General features: G+C 42.4%; 1 protein-coding gene across 2 annotated transcripts in view; it reads right to left on the bottom strand.

Moving 5' to 3' along the window:
* LOC123499641 (cGMP-dependent protein kinase, isozyme 1-like) overlaps positions 1-22,500 on the bottom strand; it is a 300,599-nt gene that overhangs the window by 38,043 nt on the left and 240,056 nt on the right. For both annotated transcript variants that reach the window (XM_045247975.1, XM_045247976.1), the window contains 2 exons: positions 18,288-18,430; positions 14,695-14,832 (listed from right to left, as the gene is read on the bottom strand). In XM_045247975.1, coding sequence (XP_045103910.1) covers positions 14,695-14,832; positions 18,288-18,430 — 281 coding nt within the window. The remainder of the gene's footprint in view (positions 1-14,694; positions 14,833-18,287; positions 18,431-22,500) is intronic.

Genomic DNA, 22,500 nt, shown 5'->3' with positions numbered 1-22,500 from the left:
GTGAAAAAAAAATGACTACTACCTTACATTACATATACGTTAAAAAGTGTCATTTTCCTTTGAGCAAACGACTACTTGTAAACAGAGAAAGAAATAGGAAAGAGGGAGAGGAATAATGAGATAAGCACATACAAAACAAACACCACTCTTAACAATTACAATTCCTCCTCTTAGTAAAGCACCAGTTCATTTCGTAAGACGCACTATTGCCTGAAGCAGCCCAGGAGTCCTTTCAGAAAATCCAGGGAGGTTGTTTACGCTTAGAAATTGAAAAGCTGGTCGAAGGAAACGTGACTGAGAGGGAAAAAGGAAGCGAGATATGTCAGTCAGAAGTGAAAAGACACCGTGAAGGAAGATAAAGAAGAAGGGAAAAAACGAGTGTGAGAGGGATAAGGGGATGAAGAGAGGAGGAGGAGTGGAACGAAAAGGAGGAGGAGGAAGATGAGAAGACGAGGATAAGACGCCAGGATCAGTAGGTAGTTAAACTCACAGCGACAGAAAGACTACTGGAATCGTGACTTGAAATTTGGAGGAACTTCATGATGAATCTGGAAGAGGGAGTGAGGAGGATGGTGGAAAGGGAGGCAGGAAGGGAAGGAGGGAAGAAAAGATGGAGGGGAAGCAGCAATGAATGGAGTGAGGGTGGGAGACGGAAGTTGGACATTAAAGCTATCACAGAGAGCTGAATCGATATGGTCGGCAAGAAGTTTTTACTGGAATTTGAGATATGGAGGTCCCTCTTTCCTCAGTGTCTTTCATATGGATGGCCAAGACGTGGGATGAAGGAGATATTGCAGTTGGAATGTTACCTGCGTCACCACTTTAACTTTGATGACTAAAACTTCTACTCAAACTCAGCAAAATGATTCAATATAAGTCTGGCGCATAATTTTGAAAGAGATTGTATATGTTGCATTGTGATTCAAGGCTCAAGTATTTTGATGGTTGAGTAGCAAATGAGAAAGAAAGGTACTGTTGACACAAACACCTGAGAAAGAAAAAGGGTGTGTTCAAGAAGTTCAAGTCTTTTGATATGTGTTTGTTTGCATTTAGTTTTTTTTCGAATAGTAAATTCGAGAAGGATTATTCCTGTTAAGTAAAAAATGTCCTTAAGAGTAAAACCGTTAATGGGAGCAAAAGTGAGCAAAGAAATATGATTGAAGATTAATTCTGAAGAAATGAGAAAGATAGATAATGTTAGTAAAGTGAAAGCCATCTGGTCTTCACGTCGCAGTCCCTGTATAAAACATCCTACCTATTTTTCCCTATCATTCCCATCCATAAATTTGTCTAATCTAATTTTAAAGCTCCCTAAAGACTCCGTATTAACAACCGGATTGCTAAGATTGCTAAGTCTATTTCTCTCATCTATCTCTACTTGAGGACTCATTTCTCTGGTTCTTTCTTTACCAGAGCTTCGTTTATTGTGCATCTGCTGTGCGGGGTTTCTTCTACCTCCGATATGTACTTTTCATTCGTTTTCCTATCAATTCATTCATCTTCTGTTGCAAATGGAACGAACTTGACCTAATTAATTCGCTTATTTTCATGTTAAGAGTCTGTAGCACGAAATCAACGTATAAAAGAAAAAAAAAAAATGTACCGTGTGATTATCGGGGGAAAAAGTCCTGTAGTGAATTGGCTAACAAAGGTGACACAGATGAGGTTTCCACACTGATTCCTCATTACAAAGGCTTCAAATTAAATTCTTGGAAGTCAGAAAGGGACATGAAGCTGAAAAAAGAAAAAAAACTTTGGTTGGGGCTGTAGAGAACAGTAAGGAAAAAAAAAAAAAAATGGAAGGTTGTGAAAAGTATTGAAACAGTATGAACATGAAAAACAGTTATGAAAAAGAAGAAAGAAGACGAAGAAAACAAAGAAGAAAAAAAAGCCGAATCAAAAGAAGTGGAAAACGAAACTTGGAAAAAAAAATCTAACAAAAAAGGATGAAATGACGTGAAGGGAAAATGCATCCGTTAAAAAAAAGAAAAGAAAAAAGTGATGGAAGGAGGGAAAACTAAGGGAGAAACTGATATCTGGTAATGATGCAGCGCCGTGTCTGATTTGAGTGACTGGCGACAAGGGGGCTGATTCACTCTGAAGGGGATGTGGCTGCTAGGAGACGAACGCTGGAGTTGAAAAAAAAAAAAAACCACCATCACACCAACAACTTCCGTGACTAACCTCCCTCCACATTCCTTCCTTCTTTCTTCTTTGCTCTCCCTGAGTAATTTTCTCCTAGACTCCACTCCTCTCGTTTCCCAGACCGTCCTTCAAAGTCTATTTTTCTCCTTTTTTTTTTTTTTTACTTATTCTTCTATCTTTTTCTTGTCTCCTCGTTGTCGTCATTTTTTTCTTTTCTTGTCTTCGTCACTGTTTTCGAAACTTTTCTCTTAAGTTTCTCTTTTACATCAACATACTTTTTTCCTTTTTTCCTTCTATCTCCAATCAATTTTCTTCTCCTTTCATCCTTATGACTTTAATAACTTTTCTTTCTTATCTCTTTTTTTCTTCTACTCTCAGACATCTCTTTTTTCTTTTCTCCTTTCTTCATTTCTCTCTCGTCAATTTGTCCTCATATCCTTCTTCTCTCCTATCATTCCATCCACAAACGCTTTTTCCTTTTCATTTCTTTGCCAACATCAGACATTCATCCTTTCCTCTTCATCCATTCTCGGACAGTTTCCCTTTCTGCCTTTCCTTTTTCAGGCTATCAGCTTCCACTTACATCAACTCCTCTTTCCCTCCTCTTTCGTTAAACCTCGAACTTTCAACATATCTTTCACATCACTCCTAAATTTATTAACTCTACTTAAACATTCCCCCTTCCCTCCCCCGCCCCTCTCTTTTGGCCACAGACCTTCTTCTCAGACCAAATCATAAACTATTTCTATACTTTCTTTTCTCTCTCCTTTCTACATCAAGGACATTTTCCCCAAGCAGATTGTTGACGTCCTTCAAATCTTTTCTCTTTCTTCCCTGCTAAGACCATCAAACTATTAATTTTTCTTAGACTTTTTCTCCTTTTTTTTTTCCCTTTTCCTCCTCCACTCTCTCTCTCTCTCTCTCTCTCTCTCTCTCTCTCTCTCTCGACAGCAATCTTTCTTCAAATCGTACCGCAAAAGTCCGTCAAGGCCACACACATCCATTGCCTTGCAGAATCTTCCCACTCTCCTTGTTGTATTCATGTGTGTGTGTGTGTGTGTGTGTGTGTGTGTGTGTGTGTGTGTGTGTGTGTGTGTGTGTGTGTGGGTGTGGCATAGTGGAAAGTTCTGTGGGAGACTGACTTTGCAATTAAATGAATTCCAAGGAAGAGAAGGAAGGAGAAAGGAGAAGCTGGTGCTCTCTCTCTCTCTCTCTCTCTCTCTCTCTCTCTCTCTCTTTCTGTGTGTGTGTGTGTGTGTATGTATGAAAAGAAAAAGAATGGGATGGATGGGGGGAGGGAAGTAAAAGATGCTGAAGAATTGAAAGGCTGTGGAATGAGAGGAGGTGAAAATGATAATGGAGGGGGAGGAAGGAAGGAAGGAAGGAAGGAAGGAAGGAAGGAAGAAAGGAAAGAGAGAAGAAGGAAGAGAAAAAAGAGGAGGAGGAGGAGGAGGAGGAGGAGATATAAAAAGTGGGAAGGACACCTGGGAAGTTTTAGAGCGAGTAATGAGTGTCGCTGGAAATTTTTCATTAAACACACACACACACACACACACACACACACACACACAGAGAGAGAGAGAGAGAGAGAGAGAGAGAGAGAGAGAGAGAGAGAGAGAGAGAGAGAGAGAGAGAGAGAGAATGGTCACTGATATAACCAGGGAGGGTCAATTGTAGCGTAGCCAGTTGCCTTAGAGTGAGAGAACGCTAGAATCCAATAAGATATGATAATTAATTTGGCGGGTTTATAAAGCTGGAACGAGAGAGAGAGAGAGAGAGAGAGAGAGAGAGAGAGAGAGAGAGAGAGAGAGAGAGAGAGAGAGAGAGAGAGAGACGGGTTCCCAGGCCAGATCAATCGAGTGATGGAAATTGGAGAACACGCTGAGGTGGATTGGTTTAATGGCGGGCAAGACTGGGCGGGAGATGATTGGCCGTGACTGCTGATGAGGGAAAGAAAATCTGACACTCACGATCCCAGGAGACCGCGTAGATGAAGTGCGCCTCTTTAGCCTTGTAAATTAGTAGGCGAGGATCTGACGAGCGGAGCGAACGCCGGCCAATTAGTAACTTCGTGGTGTAAGCAACTCGGGTGTAAACAAACCCACAAAGGCTTCCCCATCTCTCTCTCTCTCTCTCTCTCTCTCTCTCTCTCTCTCTCTCTCTCTCTCTCTCTCTCTCTCTCTTTCCTCAATGCCCTCGTCGTCCATATTCTTCAAAACACAACCACCATCACCACTGCCGTTGTCGCCTTTTTGAACCCGCCACCTCCGCCACCACCACTGCCACTACAATGTTTACTTCTATATCTACTCTACGTGGTGCTACTGTTGTGGGGCTTTCAAGTAATCAGTTAGTTAATCAGTGAAAACCTTCATCCTTCTAGTCACCACCACTGCCTTACTCAGACCACCGTCTTGACCACCATTCCTATTAATCAGCTTACCAGTCAGTCAGTCAGTCAGTCAGTCAATCAGTCAGTCTGTCAGTAACTCAGACATAGCCGTCACCACTACAACCACTATTGCGTCTTTCCATAGCATTAATTCAGATCACCATTACTATTTTTTTTCTCATAATATTACAATTCTCTACAGCACAGTCATCACCACCACCACTCTCTCTCTTTTCTCCACACCTTCAGCCCCACCATCACCTTCATCCCCACGCCATACATACAGCACATCACCATAAAAACAACACCACATAGCTGCTCTCCCTCGCCGCATCTTAGCAGTCTCGGATTGTAAATAATTTCCCTCGATTTTTACTGCACCTGGATTTTGTTTAGTATTACAATTAGTGCAGTAATTTCAAGCAGTCTAATATGAACTTGTAGCTTTGTTGTTGTTTGGAATCCTTGATAATTTACGTAATGAAATAAACCAATGCACTGTTTATATCTTTTCAAATCCACTGCCACCACCACTAATTACCACTACCACCACCACCAACAACAATAACAATAACAACAACAACTGCTACTTTCCTCAAACCAGTCTCACCATCACCACCATTACTATCGTCGCCTCTAGACCACACAACGCGTATTTTCAACGAGCACGTCATTCTCTCTCTCTCTCTCTCTCTCTCTCTCTCTCTCTCTCTCTCTCTCTCTTAAAACACACACAAACGCAACGACGAACAATTTGGAAACTCGAGGCTCGCAGGCAACCAGTCAAAGAAAACGGGTCCTTTCTTTGTAAGGTTTTATGTCATTGCAACAAACACACATTCCGTTTGCTTGCAAGACACTTTTTGTTTCTTTGCCTTTCATTTACCTCCCTTCAGTGTTGATAGTGGTCAGTGCATCTCCAGCAATCTTCCTCCTCCTCCTGCTCGTCATCATTCTCTTTCTGTCCCTCAGTTTTTGTTTCGTTCTGTTTAATAAGGTTGTAGTATGATTAATTCCGGGGTGAGCGACTGGTTGTTCGGTCTCTGTCTCTGTCTCTGTCTCTGTCTAGTGTATCCATATTACTGTGGATTCTTCATTTTTCTCCATCTGTCGTTTATGTTTTGTCTCCGTTCGTCTCTCTCTCTCTCTCTCTCTCTCTCTCTTCACAACAAAATACGTGTAGACATTGCCGGCTGTTGAATAAAGCATTTCTTCTTATGGAACTCAAAATTACCTGACAATGCTGCGAGCGGGCTATGTAACGCACTCCTCTCCAGCACCCAACCCAACTTCATCAGCTTCATCTAACCTAACATAACTTCATCCGACCTAATCAAGAGAGGTGAAGTGTCTGTCTTCTACCTAACTCCACCACAAACTAACTAGACTAGACATGTTAGATTATGCAACGTACCACATAAACTACATAACAGGATCAATTCCATCTCCTCTTCCTCCCTCTCCTTCCTTACTCTACTGCCTCCCTTTCCTCTTCTCAACCACCTCGCCTCCTCCAGCTCCCGCTTCTTCCTTCCTCTCAGCCCAATATTCTGAAATGCCTCACTCTCTCACCTCGACTATTTCAAAGACCAGAGACAATTAGCCCTGTTCTCTAGAGCGTTAATAATGTACAAACCTTGTCAATCTGTCACTAGGGCAGAAAACACCCTTAAAAACTCCGTAAAACTTCAACTAGTAAGTAGTGGAAGTAAGGCACAGAAGTGTTTTAGAATATGGTCTTTACTTTACGACCTTCCTCTCTTCTATGTTCACTCTACAGACTCGCCTCCTACCGCTCCCGTTCCTGTCTCTCACCTCCGCTCTCGATAATGGAGGTGGAAGGATATCGTCTGCAGTGCGGGTTGCAGCGGAGAGTATAATGTGATGCAGATGTCCCCAGAAAGGATTCGTCTTTTCAGGGTGGAGGTCCCCGTGCCATCTGCGACAGCCAAGAGGAAGCAGATGGCGTGGGCCGTGGAGAAGTTATAGGCGTGAGGAAGGAGGGAGTTAAGACGTGAAGGAAGAAGCAAAAGAGGGAATTAAGGATGAAGCGAAGATGAAAGGAGAACAAACAAGGGAAATAATGAAATAATGAGGATAAAAAGAAGAGCAAAATAGGGAATTAAGGATGGAATAAGTAAAGGAAAACAAAAACAAAGAACAAAAGGAGGAGCAGAGACGGAAGGAGTGCAAAAGAGGGATGTAGGAGAGGAGTAAAGATGGACAGGAAAGCAGAAAGGAGTAAATATGGAAATGAGTGAAAAAAGGAATGAAGAAAAGAATAAGGGTAGAAAGAAATGGAAAAGATGGAATTTAGGAGGAAGTAAGGATGGAAACGAGCGCAATAGGAGGGCAATGAGGAACGTGTGAAAATATAAGGGGAGGAGGAGGAGGAGGAGGAGGAGGAGGAGAAGGAGGACGAGGAGGAGAAGGAGGAGGAGAAAGTTAATTAACGCTATATTTGAGTAACTTTTTTAACATTGATATTCTTAAAACATCAAAAGGTCAACGTCACTTTCTTGAGATGATGAAGGGAAGATAAAGAACAACAAACACGAGAGAGAGAGAGAGAGAGAGAGAGAGAGAGAGAGAGAGAGAGAGAGAGAGAGAGAGAGAGAGAGAGAGAGAGAGAGAGAGAGAGAGAGAGAGAATGGTAAGGGAGGTAAACAAGACGTTAGCAGAGGGAGAGAGGAAGAGAGAGGCTGGCAGGGAGTGAAAGATGGAATGACAGTATGGGAGGTGGGAGGGAAACAGGACAAGGTAGTGAAAGAGGGTGAGTAAAAGCCATTAATGGGACTGGTACCTACGTAGGAGAAAGGTTCCCTCACCTGATGCATAATGGGATACTGGAATAGGCCTTTATCACTCTGAATAATCTATAGGCTCACTAAACAGAATGAGCTCCATTCGACTCGATTATTGCCAAGGCTTCGTGGGGCGGGGGTCACTCTTACCGCTCCAGGGAGAAATGTAAATGAGGTATTGGGGAGAGACTGAGGCGAATCAATAAAAGACCATCTATTTCTACAGTTCCTTCCACATATCTTCCCTCCCTTCCTTACCACCATACACACATAAACTGGAGGAACAAAACAATAAGTTAGAAAGAGAGAGAGAGAGAGAGAGAAAAAAAAACGGTAAGGGAACAAGAAAACACGACCCATATTTACCGTTTTTCCTACGCATCCTTCACCTCCCCTCCTTCCAAACCATCATACATTCGTAAACTGGAGGAACAAGGCAATAAGAGAGAATGAGAGAGACAGAGGAAAAAAGAAAAGAAAACAAAGGCTGAGGGAACAAGAAAACATGACCCATTTCTACTGTTTTTCGTACATATCCTTTCCCTCAGCCATCATACACACGCAAACTGGAGGAACAAAGCAGAGAGAGAGAGAGAGAGAGAGAGAGAGAGAGAGAGAGAGAGAGAGAGAGAGAAAAGGCTGAGGGAACCGATTTCTACTGTTTCCTTCACACAGCACGCACAGACACGCGCAAAATGGAGGAACAAGACAATAAGATAAAGAAAAATAAAGGAAAAGGAAAAAGAAAAAGGAGAGGAATTTGGGAAAACATTCGTCCAATCTCTGGAACTCCCCCATCCATACGAAAACATGAGGAACAAAAGAACGAAAAAAAAAAAGAAGGAAAAAGTGAGTGGGAACAAGATAAAGAGTCTGGACGTGATCTGATATACCCTCGCCGCCGGAAACTGTCTCTCCTCAATGTAGGTTTGGTGTTCGCCTTTGTGTGTGTGTGTGTGTGGAGAGAGAGAGAGAGAGAGAGAGAGAGAGAGAGAGAGAGAGAGAGAGAGAGAGAGAGAGAGAGAGAGAGAGAGAGAGAGAGAGAGAGAGAGAGAGAGAGAGAGACGAAAGAAAAAAAAACACGCATCTTTTACGCTTTTTCGCTAAGGGAACAACAAAAAAAAAGAACGAAAAAAAAAAAAACGAGATGAGAGATTGAGAACCTTAACTCTAGACGTGACGAAGAAAATGGGAAGCAGAGACGCAAAAAACGACAACGGCAAACGAATTCGAGCACCACCACCACCACCACCACCACCACCACCACCACAGACCCTCCGAGGTAGCTTGGTGAGGCGACACGATCATCAGCATCAGCGCGCATCTCGGAAAAGCGGATCCTGTCTTGTGAAACGTGAACGTCAGATTACGGGAACCTAAGACGGTCTAGCTAACACACCGTGAATGTTGGGGCGGCGACAGACACGTGGCGTAGGTGGTGGAGGCGGAACATTGAAGGGCAACGCTTTACTGGAGGAGCGTGTCACGTGGTGAGTTAGGAGGTTGTGTAATATGAATCGTGGTTCTTGCTTTAGGTTCAACATGTACACCCTGGCGAAGTCTCCAAAATTTTACATAAACAATATTACTTAAAAGAGGAAAGAATGACGGGATAAAAGGTAGCAAGGGAAAAGTATTGGTGTTGATGTAGTAATAACAATAATAATTTCCCTATAGCCATTTCCTCCTCCATCTGTTTCATCTTGACTTCCCTTTCATCTCTGATCACTCACATTATCCTCACATTCCCTCTTCGCTCACACCAAACGCACCCACACACTCAAACACTGCTCTCCCCACACAGTGTTCCTCTCAACACACACACACACACACACACACACACACACACACTCCACCATCCCAGCATCTCACGTCTCCCATTTCCCTACCGACACTTCAGCCTTCACTATTCACGGCTGACGCTGCGACGTGAGATGAACAAAACTACAACGACGGGATCTCTTCTCGCTTTACTTCCTTCCGTAACACAATGAACTCAGAAAAGGCTTCCCCACCAGCCGCTCCACCTCTCTGCTGCCGGCGAGATCAGGCGGTGAAAGAGACGCAAAGGATCGTGTTTGAGCTTATTGGAAAACCGTACGATCTGAAGAGCATGTCTAGTGTGTAAAGCTAGAGGTTCTGGGAAACTTGTGGATGAGTCAAAAGAAGAAAAAAAAGAAGACATCGACGGCAGGAGAAGTAAGAATAAGGGAGAGAACATATTTAGTTGGGAAAATTTAGGAAAATAAAATAAGAGTGAAGAAATGTAATATAAGGTAGACAAATAGGAGAAAACAGTTTTATGGGTAAAAAGACTTGGAAACTAGAACAAAAATATAGAGGAAAGATTTAATAAAAAGTCAATTACTGATGTATAAGGACTGAAAAACTACTGTAGGTGAGCGAAAAAGGGAAAACGAGGGAGAGAACAGATTAGGAAGTGAAAAAGACTAGGAAACTGGGACATATGTGAAATAACAGAAAACACGATACAATTGGAATAACAACTGAACAAAACTGGAAAAAAATAATCAGTATATGAAAGGCAGATAAAAAAGGATGTAGATAATTTAGAAACTGGTAAAGAAAATAAAAAACAAGAAAATAAGTGAAAAAAAAAACGAAGGACAAGAACAGTAGGCAAAAAAAAAAAAAAAAAAAAGAAAAAGCAGAGGAATGAAAGTGCCAAGATTTCAAGAGGTAAAAAAAAAACAACAGTGAAAATATACTAATAAAGAGGTAGAAAATGAGTGAAAAATATATACTAAGATTTACGCAAAAAAATATTTGTAGAAGACAGGAAAATAGATCAACAGTGAAGAGGAGAACTGAGAATTATAAGATGGAAAAATGAGTCTGAAGGAGAACAATAATGAAAGAAAATGAGAATCAGTAAAGAGATGAAGAGAAATCAGAAATACAGGATGAAAATGAAATATGAAGATAAATAACGGATAAAAAAAAAAGTAAAGAAACGAAGAAGAGCAGAGAACTGAAAAACGTACAATGAAAATATTAAGTGAAAAAGAATAAATAATAACAGTGAAAGCAAATGATCAGCAGTGAAGACCAGCAGCAAACAGAGAGGAAGGATGAGGATCTTGATTTGAAAAGAGTTCAGAAGAAAAGCGGTGAAAAGGAAGAAAAGAAAGAATGGAAGAGAATGGAAGATTTGTAAGGTGAGAAAGACAAATCTGCTGGTCATAATGCAGGAAGGAGCAGGATTCCCGATAGGAGGTAATACTGAAAATGGAGACCCCGAATAAAGAAGAATAATGGCAAAGCAGGGCAAGAAAAAGAAAAAAAAAAAATTCCAGCACATAAACAACACGAAATGGAAAAAAAATAGAAAGAAAATGGCTTCAACTTTATAATATGAAAGGAATCGAAACATTACAACTTTGAAAAAAAAAGAAATGTAGTTTTGCAGAAAATGACATGGGGAAATAAAGAGAAATGAATTGAGATGATCCTATGCGAGATAAACAACAGGGAAAAAAGAAAGGGAAAAAAAAGAAAAAAAAGGAAAAAGGAGGAGGAGAAGGAGGAGAAGGAGGAGGAAAAAAGAAGATGAGGAAGAAAACGAACAACAAGTAAGAAAAAAAAGGAAATGAGAGAGAGAGAGAGAGAGAGAGAGAGAGAGAGAGAGAGAGAGAGAGAGAGAGAGAGAGAGAGAGAGAGAGAGAGAAACGAGAAAAAGCGAGAGAGCATCGAACATTTCAGCGAGATTAAGGATTATCGAGACAACCAACCATGAAGAAGAAGAAGAAGAAGAAGAAGAAGAAGAAGAAGAAGAAGAAGAAGAAGAAGAAGAAGAAGAAGAAAGAAGACAAAGAAGAAGAAGACGGAGACCAAGAAGAAGAAGAAGAAGAAGAAGAAGAAGAAGAAGAAGAAGAAGAAGAAGAAGAAGAAGAAGAAGAAGAAGAAGAAGAAGAAGAAGAAGAAGAAGAAGGAGACAAAGAAGACGAATAAGAATAAGATTAATAAGAAAACGGAGAAGAAGAAGAAGAAGAAAAGAAGAAGAAGAAGAAGAAGAAGAAGAAGAAAAGAAGAAGAAGAAGAAGAAGAAGAAGAAGAAGAAGAAGAAGAAGAAGAAGAAGAAGACAAAGAAGAAGAAGAAGAAGAAAAGAAGAAGAAGAAGACAAAGAAGAAGAAGAAGAAGACAAAGAAGAAGAAGAAGAAGAAGAAGAAGAAGACAAAGAAGAAGACGAATAAGAATAAGATTAATAAGAAAACGAAGAAGAAGAAAAGAAGAAGAAGAAGAAGAAGAAGAAGAAGAAAAGAAACAGAAAAAGAAAAGAAGAAGAAGAAGAAGAAGAAGAAGAAGAAGAAGAAGAAGAAGAAGAAGACCTCCACTACGGCTGCTTCTCCTCCTGAATACCGATACACTTGGCGATGAGATGACGAGAAAGACTCCGATTGACTCCAACGATCCCTGACTTACCCGAACAGAGAGAGAGAGAGAGAGAGAGAGAGAGAGAGAGAGAGAGAGAGAGAGAGAGAGAGAGAGAGAGAGGTGGAAGGACAAGGAGGGGAGCGAGGAACGAGGCCATAAAAGCTTGAAATAATGGATAAAAAATGACTTGAGACAAAAGACACAGAAGACAAAAAAGATCACGTCTCTTAGTCTCAGAAGAAGACATATTGAGGAGGGCATTGTGTCTTAGGAGGAGGAAGAGGAGGAGGAGGAGGAGGAGGAGGAGGAGGAGGAGGAGGAGGAGGAGGAGGAGGAGGAGGAGAACAAGATGAAGGAAGGCGGGATTATAGGATTGGCATGAGCAGAGAGAGAGAGAGAGAGAGAGAGAGAGAGAGAGAGAGAGAGAGAGAGAGAGAGAGAGAGAGAGAGAGAAATCGTAACACCAAAATAAACACAAGGGAAGAACAAGCATTATGCTCCTTAAGTGTCTGGGATCTTACGATAAACTAAGAGAGAGAGAGAGAGAGAGAGAGAGAGAGAGAGAGAGAGAGAGAGAGAGAGAGAGAGAGAGATGCAAGACAAAGAAATAAAGTGTGTAAGATACTGAATCATTTCCTCCACCTTTTCGCTAGTTCTTCACCCCTACCCGCCCCAAGCTCTCCCCACCTCTCTCTCTCTCTCTCTCTTTGATGTCTTTTCCTCCACCCATCGTTCGGCATTTCCTTTCCTGTTACGTATATCGGTCAGCGTTCCCATAGCTCCATTTGTTCGCCCCCATTTGCGTAACATATTGACCTCGTAACTCCCATCACTTCCTCCTCCTACTCCTCCTCCTCCTCTTCCTCCTCCTCCTTCACCTCCTCCTCTTCATTCTTTGGCTCAGTTCCTCACGTGTCTAATGTTCTCCCTCCCACTGTCTTGCTCTTTTTCAAATTCCGTGTAACTTTAAATGGCTTTCCTGTTGCTTCTTACGTCAGCCCAAGTATTCCTTTCCTCAGAGCTGTTGTTGGTCTCATTTTTCATTGTTTTCCTTGTTTTGCGTATTGTTTTTTTTCATTTATTACTCTCTCTCTCTCTCTCTCTCTCTCTCTCTCTCTCTCTCTCTCTCTCTTTTTCCTAATTCTTTCTCTTTTCGTCTTTTCTTCTTTCTCCGTCTCTGCCTCCTACTTTTCTTATCAGTTCCTTTATTTTTCTTCTATGCTTTCATCTTTTCTTCATCTTCCTCTTCCTCCTCTTCCTTCCTTGACATCATCATCTTCCTCCTCCTCCTCTTCCTCCTTTGTCATCTTCGTTCATCTATGTAATCTTATTCCTCCTTTTTACTCTTATCTTCCTCTTCCTCCTCCTCCTCTTCCTCCTCCTCCTCCTCCTCCTCCTCCTTCCTTCTCCTCTTCTGTCGTTTTCCGTTTCATATATCTTGATCATTATACTCTTCTTCCTCCTCTTCCTCTCTCTCTCTTTTTTTATCCATTTCCTCTTTCTTCATCTACGTCGTCTTCCTATTCCTGCTTCTTCTTCTATGTCATCTTCTTCCTTATCCTCTCTTATGTCATCCACCTTCCTTTTCCTCTTCTTTTCTCTTTACTTTTATCCTTCTCCTCATCTCTCTGTCATCCTCCTCCTTTTCCCTCTTTCTCCAATCTTTCTACAATCTTTCTACATTCCCTTCTTTGTCATCCTAGTCCTCTTGTTCCTCTTCATCTTTGTCATCTAGTTCATCTTTCTGTCCCTTCTAAGTCATCTTTTTTCCTTCCTTTCCTCCTCTTCCTCCTCCTCCTCCTCCTCCTCCTCCTCTTCCTCTTCCCTCTCCTCGCTCCATTTCCCCACATGTTCTTTGTAACCTAAGCATCCTCCTCTTCATTTCCTCATCGCGTAAGTGTCTCGCTCATTCCTTCACTCTGACGCCCGCACGCTTTTTAGTCTCCTCTTCCCGAGTCACGCCTGCCCTCTATAACCTGCTCAACCCGTTCCCGTTTTTGTTGCATTTCCTGACTTCTTCGTCTCGTTTTCTCTTTCCCTGAATTTTTTTCTTGTGTAGTTGTTGTCATGTTCTTTATTTTCTTTCTCCACCTCCTCTTCTCTTCTATTTTCTCCCATCCACTTTCTTTTTTTTCCGGTAAGTTTGCTTTCTTTTTTTCTTTTCCTTCCTCTCTGTTCATTCGCATAGCTTTTCATTAATTTAACTTGCTTCTTTCCGTCCATCAACTTGTTCTCTTCCTCCTTGCCGCTTCTCTGTGACCACTCCTTCCCATTACCTTCACCTTAACCCTCTTCCCTTATGCAACACGATTATCTTTCCTTTCTCTTTTATTACATCTCCTTTTTTCTCCTCCAATCTCTCCCTTCCCCTTTTTCCATCTCTACTTTGTCTACTCTTCTAGTCGACAATCTTTTCCTTTTTTTTTCCCTCTCCTTCAACATTTTTTTTTTTTTTTTTTCAATTTGTCCACCTCCCTGTAAGTATCCCTTCCCCGTTTTTCCTTTTCTTTTTTTCTACCTTTCAATTTATTTTCTTCCTATGACCCTTTTTTCTTCCCACTCTTCTCCGCATACCACTTATTTTCTTTTCTTCTCTCTTCTCTCCCCTGATCTCTTCCCCACTTTTTACTTCCTTTTCACTTTCATCCCTCTATTCTACTCCCCGTATCCCTCCCCAGCCACTTTTCCTTCCCTTCCCTTTCCTTCCCCTTCCCATCCATTCAGTCCCTTCTATACACCGTCTCTTTCCCTTCTCCTCTTCCTGTCTTTCCTTCCTTCTCCCTCCTTCCAGTCCTGTCCCAGTTCCTTCCAGCAATCTTCCCTACCTTTTCCTTTCCCTAGTTACACCCCCCTCACCCACCTCTCCTCTCCAACCAGCTTTCTTTCCTTCGTTTCTTTCCATCCCCCCTTCCTCCTCCCTCACTCCCTTACAACCCAATCCCCTCCTGCTGCCTTACCTTTGATGCTGGCGGTTCTGGTGCAGTTGTACAAGATGGCCAGCTCTCCGAAGGCCTTTCCTGATGACATTCGGCCCAAGATGTCCCCGTCCTTCACGACCTCCAGCTCTCCCATGGCCGACACGTAGAGGTGTGATCCTGTGGGAGGCGACGATGAGGTTAGGGTGACAGGTGAGAGTGAGAAGCGAGTTTATGTGGTTGGGTTGGGTGGATTTTATATGGTAGGCGAGTGGTGGGTTTTGTGTGGCAACTGTGGTGGAAGGGAGGAGTTTTGTGTCCTAGGGGTAGTTGTGGGGGCCATATGGTATTTGTGTGGTAGTGTGGTAGATGGTATGTGTGATAGAGGTAGCATAGACAGTAAGTTTACTTGTTAGTGGTGGTTGATGAGAGTGGGCACACGAGGTAAGGGATGAAGGAAATGAGAGAATATCATACAACAGAAGTGAAAGATAAGGAAAGATTTGCTCGTAATAGCACAGTTAGATGATAATGAAATACAAAGTCAGCAAATATACTACTTCTACTAAGCCCATTCTTTTCCAAGGAATCGGTAGGAACGGTGAATAGACACTGCTCAATAAACTACAACCTCGATTTGCATACCTTTCCTATATGTAGCACAACGAATAAATAGTCTACTTATACATACTTATACCTTAGAATCACTCCTCCGTTTACGTGTATGTATATTCTGGAATCACTGTTTATAGCTGAGTTAGTAAAAGAAGGAGTGATGAGTGTAGCAGCCAAACAGGAGACAAAACAGTGAGATGCAGGTCAATACTGAGGTTTGTTTACATTCCATCAGCTGATCCCAACATCCAGCAGTTGTAGGATCGAATCTCCCTTTCTTTCACCCATCCCTTCCTCCTCCTCTCCGCTGCTACATCTAAATATTTACTCCCAGCACTCCCCAGGGTTGCCAACTCCTCCTTAGTGTCCCGCCCCTTGCACCATATACCTTCCTCATTCCTCCTCCTCCTCCTCCTCCTACTCGCCCTCCTCTTCCTTTACACCATACTTCTTTTTTTCTTCTCCTCTCTTTGTGATATACTATTTTTTTCTTCTTGTCCTTCCCCTTCGTGTTTTTTTCTTGTATGTTACACTTTTTTCTTTCTTTCTTCCACCTCCCTTCCTCTTCTAGCATCAAACTCTTTTTTTTTCTCCTTCTTTTTTATATTTCTCTACAATGTTCTTCCTCTCACACACTATCCCTTCCTCCTCCTCCGCCTCCTCCTCATCCTGTACCATACTCCTCTTCTTCCTCCTCCTCTTCCTCTTCTTTCATCTCCCGGTGTTTCAGAAAGCGGTGTATTTTGTTACTAAATCTTGCATGTGAAGAGATTCGTGCTAAGCGTGCGACTCCCGATTCTCAGAAAGCCTATATTTGTGTTTACTCGTTTTAACCCTCTCTCTCTCTCTCTCTCTCTCTCTCTCTCTCTCTGGCAAGTACTGCGGTAATATTTGTGCAAATGATGTTCCTTTCCTACATCCCCCGTCACACACACACACACACACACACACACACACACACACACACACGCCCGGTAGCTCAGTGGTTAGAGCGCTGGCTTCACAAGCCAGAGGACCGGGGTTCGATTCCCCGGCCGAGTGGAGATATTTGGGTGTCTCCTTTCACGTGTAGCCCCTGTTCACCTAGCAGTGAGTAGGTACGGGATGTAAATCGAGGAGTTGTGACCTTGTTGTCCCGGTGTGTGGTGTGTGCCTGGTCTCAGGCCTATCCGAAGATCGGAAATAATGAGCTCTGAGCTCGCTCCGTAGGGTAACGTCTGGCTGTCTCGTCAGAGACTGCAGCAGATCAAACAGTGAAACACACACTTCTCCATTCACCCTACGTCTTTCCACACGCCTCACCTTCACCTATTCAAATTGTCCCCATTATCTCACCTTTCTCCGTTACTCCTACAGCTTGTACCCTCCACTCGTTTCCTCAATTACTTTCTCCTCTCACTTCTCCACCTTGCACTCTTTGCCTTTCTCCAGTACCGGACATCATTATCCACCTCCCACTCACTTGATTTGCTTTTTCTTCTTTTTTTTTCTCTATGCTTAATATTCAATTTGTCTTATTTGGCCTGTTTTTGTTTTTCTTTCCTCGACTTGATAATTTCGTGCTCTCTTCATTATCCTTTTAGTCTCTCTCTCTCTCTCTCTCTCTCTCTCTCTCTCTCTCTCTCTCTCTCTCTCTCTCTCTCTCTCTCTCTCTCTCTCTCTCTCTCTCTCTCAAAACACACTATTATCTTGCCCCTCCATTCTACAACCTCTTTCTGTCTCCTCTGTTTTTACTTTTAATTTCTTCCTCAGCCTTCCCTCTCACTCAGGTAGACTTATTTTCCTCTTTTTTACACCACCGGCTTCCCCCTCTCCTCCCATATACACCATTCTTCCCCTATCATTTTTTTTCTCTTTCTTTTATCACTTCTTTCCATTTCACTCATGATCATTTGTTCTGTTCAATGTACGTATGACAATTTTCTTATCTCTAACAGAATATATGTTTTTCTTCAATTTTCTGTCCTGGTTCTTATTATCTTCCTTCAGTCCTTCTTTTTCCTTCCTCATTATGGTCCTTCAACTCTTCTTCCCGTCCCTCGTAAGGCCCTTCAGCCCTTCAGCCCTTCAGCTTCTCGTGTCTAGTTACTCTTACGTCCCCTCATCCCTTCTTTACACACTTCATTATATCCCATCACTTCTAAAAAAGGCCCGTTCTTATCCCCTTCATAAGATCATAAACACTTCATTCACCACTTCAGCATCCCGTCACTAGCTATGTTCCTTCAACCATCCCATCACTTCTTTAAAACCTAATCCATACGTTCCAATCATACTTTTGAACACCCTTTTCCTTACTACGTCCTATCAGCTTCTATCTTTATCCTTCGCCTTTTTTCTTTTTATGTAAGGGAGAAAGCTGGCCAAGGGTAACATAAAACGAAAAAAAGAAGACCTACTCAGTCAACAGTCCCCTTGCAGGTCCCACAGAGTTGGCCCCAAAAAAGGGATGTCTTGAAACTACATAAATTCTTCTCTTCACGCATCGCTATATCAGCTCACCTCTTGAAAACTCTGCCATTAGTTCTTAAAAAGCCCATCCATATGTCCTAATCTACTTTTCAACACCCTATTCTTTACTACATCCCACTAGCCTCTATCCTTATCCTTCATTACATCGATCATTTTCACGCATCACTGTACCAGCTCATCCAGTGATAACTCTGACCTTCACAGCACTAAGCAAGAGTTCACCAGTACTTTCAATCATTCATGACTTTCTCTGGTATATTCTGGAACTTCCTACCTACCTGCTTCTGTATTTCAATCTTCCATGACCTGAATTCATTTAAGAGGGAGGTTTCAAGACATTTACTCCTTTCTTTTGCTTAACACTCGGATTTACACTGGAACCGGTAAGTGGGGCTTTTTTTAAACTCTTTCTGTTAACCTTAGGCAGTTTTTCCCCTCTTACTCCCAAAAGAAAAATAAAATAAATAAATAGTTAGGATTTAATGAGCAACACAAACATAACACACACAAACAAGCGCTTCTAACTCTCCCTTTCAGTCTTTACTCACCTACATCTCCCTCGCGGATGACCCAGGAACCCGCCGCGAATTCCTGAGGGTACATTGAGTCGACGATCTCCCGCACCTGGCCCACGTCGAGGTGTTTGAGGAAGTCATTGTCCATCACGGCGTCCTTGATCAGCTGCTTGGACCTGCGGAGATTAGAGGAGGAGGGTGAGGGGATGAGGTCACGTGCTGTCTTACTGGGTGTTGAGGAGTGTGCGAGGTGTGGAGGGTGAGTGAGTGTATTATATGGGTGATACAGGGAAGAGGGTAGAAATCAAAGGAGGAAAAGGAGGAGAAAGGGGGTGAGAAATGATGTTGAAGAAAAAGAAGATGAAGTAGAAAAGGAGAATCCTCTCTCTTCTTTCTCTTTTGGTTAATTTCTGTCTGTCTGTCTGTCTGTCTGTCTGTCTGTCTGTCTGTCTGTCTGTCTGTCTGTCTGTCTGTCTCTCTCTCTCTCTCTCTCTCTCTCTCTCTCTCTCTCTTCTTCCCATGGCTTCCTCCCTCCATACACACCGTCTTTGTTTTGTTGCTATTTTGTTTTATTATTTTTCTTTTTCTTCTTTCGTTAGTTTTGCCTCGACAGATATTTTCCATTTAAATTTTTCCATTCCACGTGGAAGTAGAAATAAAAGATTTTCACAAAGCTTCGCGTATTATTTCTCAGTTAAATATTTTTTCCGTGAGTTCCGAGCAGCGCAATCTTTCCTCCCTGATTCTATTTCGTTCTTTATATATTCTCTGTACATTTTGACGGGTATAATTTTTTTTTCTACCTTATATGCTATTTTACGTTATCTTATCTTTTCTTTTTTGTCATCATCGCTATCATCAATACCATCAGTACTTTTGTCTACCTATTGTATGTGTATGTATCTCGAAAATACTGCACCAAATCAGTCATATGTAAATAGTAGTGATAATACATGTTTTGTCTGTCGATCTATATATTTCAGTCTCTCTGTATACCAGCTTGTTCATATGTTTTCGTTGTTCTTCTTTGTCTGTCTATGCCTTTCTGTCTGTCTGTCTTCCTGTCTGCCCTCCATCTTACCTGTCACGTATCTAAGGTAACGCAATACACATACAGCTTCCACGCCAAGCTAATCTCATCACTGTCTCTCACCTCCTCCTCATCCTCACTCATCTTTCCTTCCTACCATTGACAACCTCTCGACCTCCGCCTCCGCCTTCTTCCCCCTTCCACTACCCTCCCTCTCCCTCCCTTCACCACAGCTTGCCAGCCAGCCAACCAGCCAGCCAGACGGTCACAAAGCCACATCGATAATTTAGACACACACCACACCTAAACATCATTATTATCAGCTCTAGTCCTATAATGGTTACCTGTAATAATGACAATAATAGTGGTGGTGGTGGTGGTGGTGGTGGTGGTATTCTTGCCGAAGTTATCTTCACCAAAATTTCTTATCCAGGTAGATAATTAATAGATAATTCATTGGCTAATACCAAACATACGTACACCTAATTCACTATCCATGAATATATATAATCGTTAACTTGACTTATTAAACATCATCATATTCCATTCCATCGTATATTAATAGCCCATGAAAAATTGATCATATCCATCGTCATCGTCATCATCATCATCATCATCACCATCATTATTTCACAGAAGAACATAATTATCTTCTTCCAGCCGTCTTCACTATTGCCCATCAGTTGCTCCGCCACCATCATCATTATCACCAGTCTGCTACGTCACTGCAGGACACTTCTTGCTCGTCTCATCCAAATCACCATCATCATCACCATCATCATCATCTATTATTCCACCGCAGGACAAAAAAAATCATCCTTCTTCACGATTCTGTCACTCACTCGTCTAGTGCAGGTCACAACAGCCATCACCATGATCATCACCATGCACACGTGGAGTAACTAGGCCACCATCAGCCGCTGCCCTGGTGACCGTGCCTTACCAACACAACAAAGGTGACCACAAGGCATTACTATCACGCACCATCACATCAGTACACCAACCACCACCACCACCACTGCAATCACCACCACCATCACGAACAAAACAATAGCACTTTTACCACCACCACCACCACCACCACCACCACCGTCACCATCACGACAACCACTACTCCTACTAACACCACTACAATGTGCCAATCACCAAAACCAATAACAGCAACAGCGCCAGAAACGACAAAAAAAAGGGGAAAATGTATCATTCAGAGAGAGAGAGAGAGAGAGAGAGAGAGAGAGAGAGAGAGATTGTCACGCGACCTTATCTTCTTCAGGGAATAGAAGCGTATATTTCAATACTCGTAGACCCAGGGCAAGCATGAAATCTGGGACAATTTCTTTTGTTTTGTGAGAAGGGAGAGAGGGAGAGAGACAAGGAGAGAGAATAATGAAGTACGTAAATAGGTAGGGAGGTGGTAGGGGAGGAAATGAAGGGAGGAAAAGAAGTAGAAAAGTGACAGGAAGGACGGACAAAGAGAGAGGGAGGGAGTGAGGAAAGGAGGGAATGAGAGAAAAAAGAATGAAATCGTAGGTTTAAGTGGGAGGGAAGGAGGGAAGGAAGGAGGGAGGGAGGGAACGGGAAGAGAGGGAGAGGAAATTATGTGGAAAAAGAAGGAAAGATGAATAATATAGACCGTTGATATTATAAGGAACGATCCGAGAGAGAGAGAGAGAGAGAGAGAGAGAGAGAGAGAGAGAGAGAGAGAGAGAGAGAGAGAGAGAGAGAGAGAGAGAGAGAAAACGTAAAGAAAAAAAGAAAGATCTGAGATAAGTTATGTGTCTTGAGGTTAAAGTAGAGGCGGGAAAAAAAAAATGACACAACATGAGTGAAGTACAATGAGGAGGAGGAGAGAGGAGGAGGAGGAGGAGGAGGAGGAGGAGGAGGAGGAAGTGGTGGTGGTGGTAGGACAGGGTGTGGGCACTATGATATCTCATAAATATGTATACAAGAGAATACAAAAGACTTGACGCTATGCCACGCTTATCTGTCTGTCTGTGCTATCTGACACACACACACACACACACACACACACACACACACACGAGTGGACTTCAGTCTTCTGCGTAGATGAAAGGAAGGGTGTGTGTGTGTGTGTGTGTGTGTGTGTGTGTGTGTGTGTGTGTGTGTGTGTGTGTGTGTGTGTGTAAGTTCCTTCAACGGCGATCAATTTGCATAGAAGGAGGTGCAATTTTGGGAAGTGAGGGATTCAAAGACTGTTTCTGGGAGTGTAGGGGAATGGAGGGAGGTGGAGGGTTGGGTTCAGGCAGGGGGCGATTGAGACATGGATTGGTGGGTTCAGGCAGGGGGCGACTGAGGGATGGAGTGGTGGGTTCAGGCTGGGGAAATGGAGGGTGGGCGGGTTCAGGCTGGGAGTGGGTGTACGTGGAAGGGCAAGGAAAAGAGGTAGGAAGGAAGGAGGAAGAGAGGGAAGAGACTGAAGCGGACGAGGCACCCTTATCATCCTAGATCATCCTGGATTTGGCACGTGGCAGCCGAAAAAATGTGGAAAAAGGAAAGAAAAAGCTGTGACAGAGCAGAGAAAGAAAGCGAGTGTGAATGTGTAAAAGAACAGAATATTAAACAAAACTTGAGCTCACTGCGAGGAGAGAAAGAGAGATGGAGAGAAAGTGGAGTCTGAAAAAAAAAAGAAACAGTTGCCAAGTGTAGATTTATTCCGATATTGAATCAGATGCGGCAGTCGGAGGAGAATCGTGTCATATTGAAGTTACGTAAAGTGTGACGTGAGGAGACTTTTCACCGCCCTCACTGTCTAGTAGGTCCTTTTTTTCCGGCTTATTTTGGTTGTCGAGGACGTTAGCGCTTCAACGCCTTTTAGTTGTTATTTTTGCTTACAAAGAGGCTTGCGAGCATTAAAGTCATGATCAAGTAACCTTTTTCCTCTTCCACTTTGAGTCTGCAAAGGATAATCACTCCTGTGATCTAGTGAATAAGTGTTGTAATTCTTACATCTCTAAATCGCCTTTTTCCTTTTCCTAGTAACTCTACACATTATTCATACAAAATCATGACTACAAACAACAAAATATTCAGCCTAAATGCTTCACTTCTTTACTCCACTAAATTGCCTCCTTAATCGTTCAGCCACTTATAAAAATTTTACACTTTTCTTTCCTGAGTAATTCTATGCAAGGTCTAAACAAAAATGCAAATATAAGCAGCAAAATAAATGAATAAGTAAAGAATAAGAATGAGTTA

The sequence above is a fragment of the Portunus trituberculatus genome, chromosome 50 (genome assembly GCF_017591435.1).
Source record: "Portunus trituberculatus isolate SZX2019 chromosome 50, ASM1759143v1, whole genome shotgun sequence".
NCBI classification, from domain to species: Eukaryota; Metazoa; Arthropoda; class Malacostraca; order Decapoda; family Portunidae; genus Portunus; species Portunus trituberculatus.
Note: the sequence above shows the minus strand (reverse complement) of the source record. Positions and strands in the feature narration are given on the sequence as shown.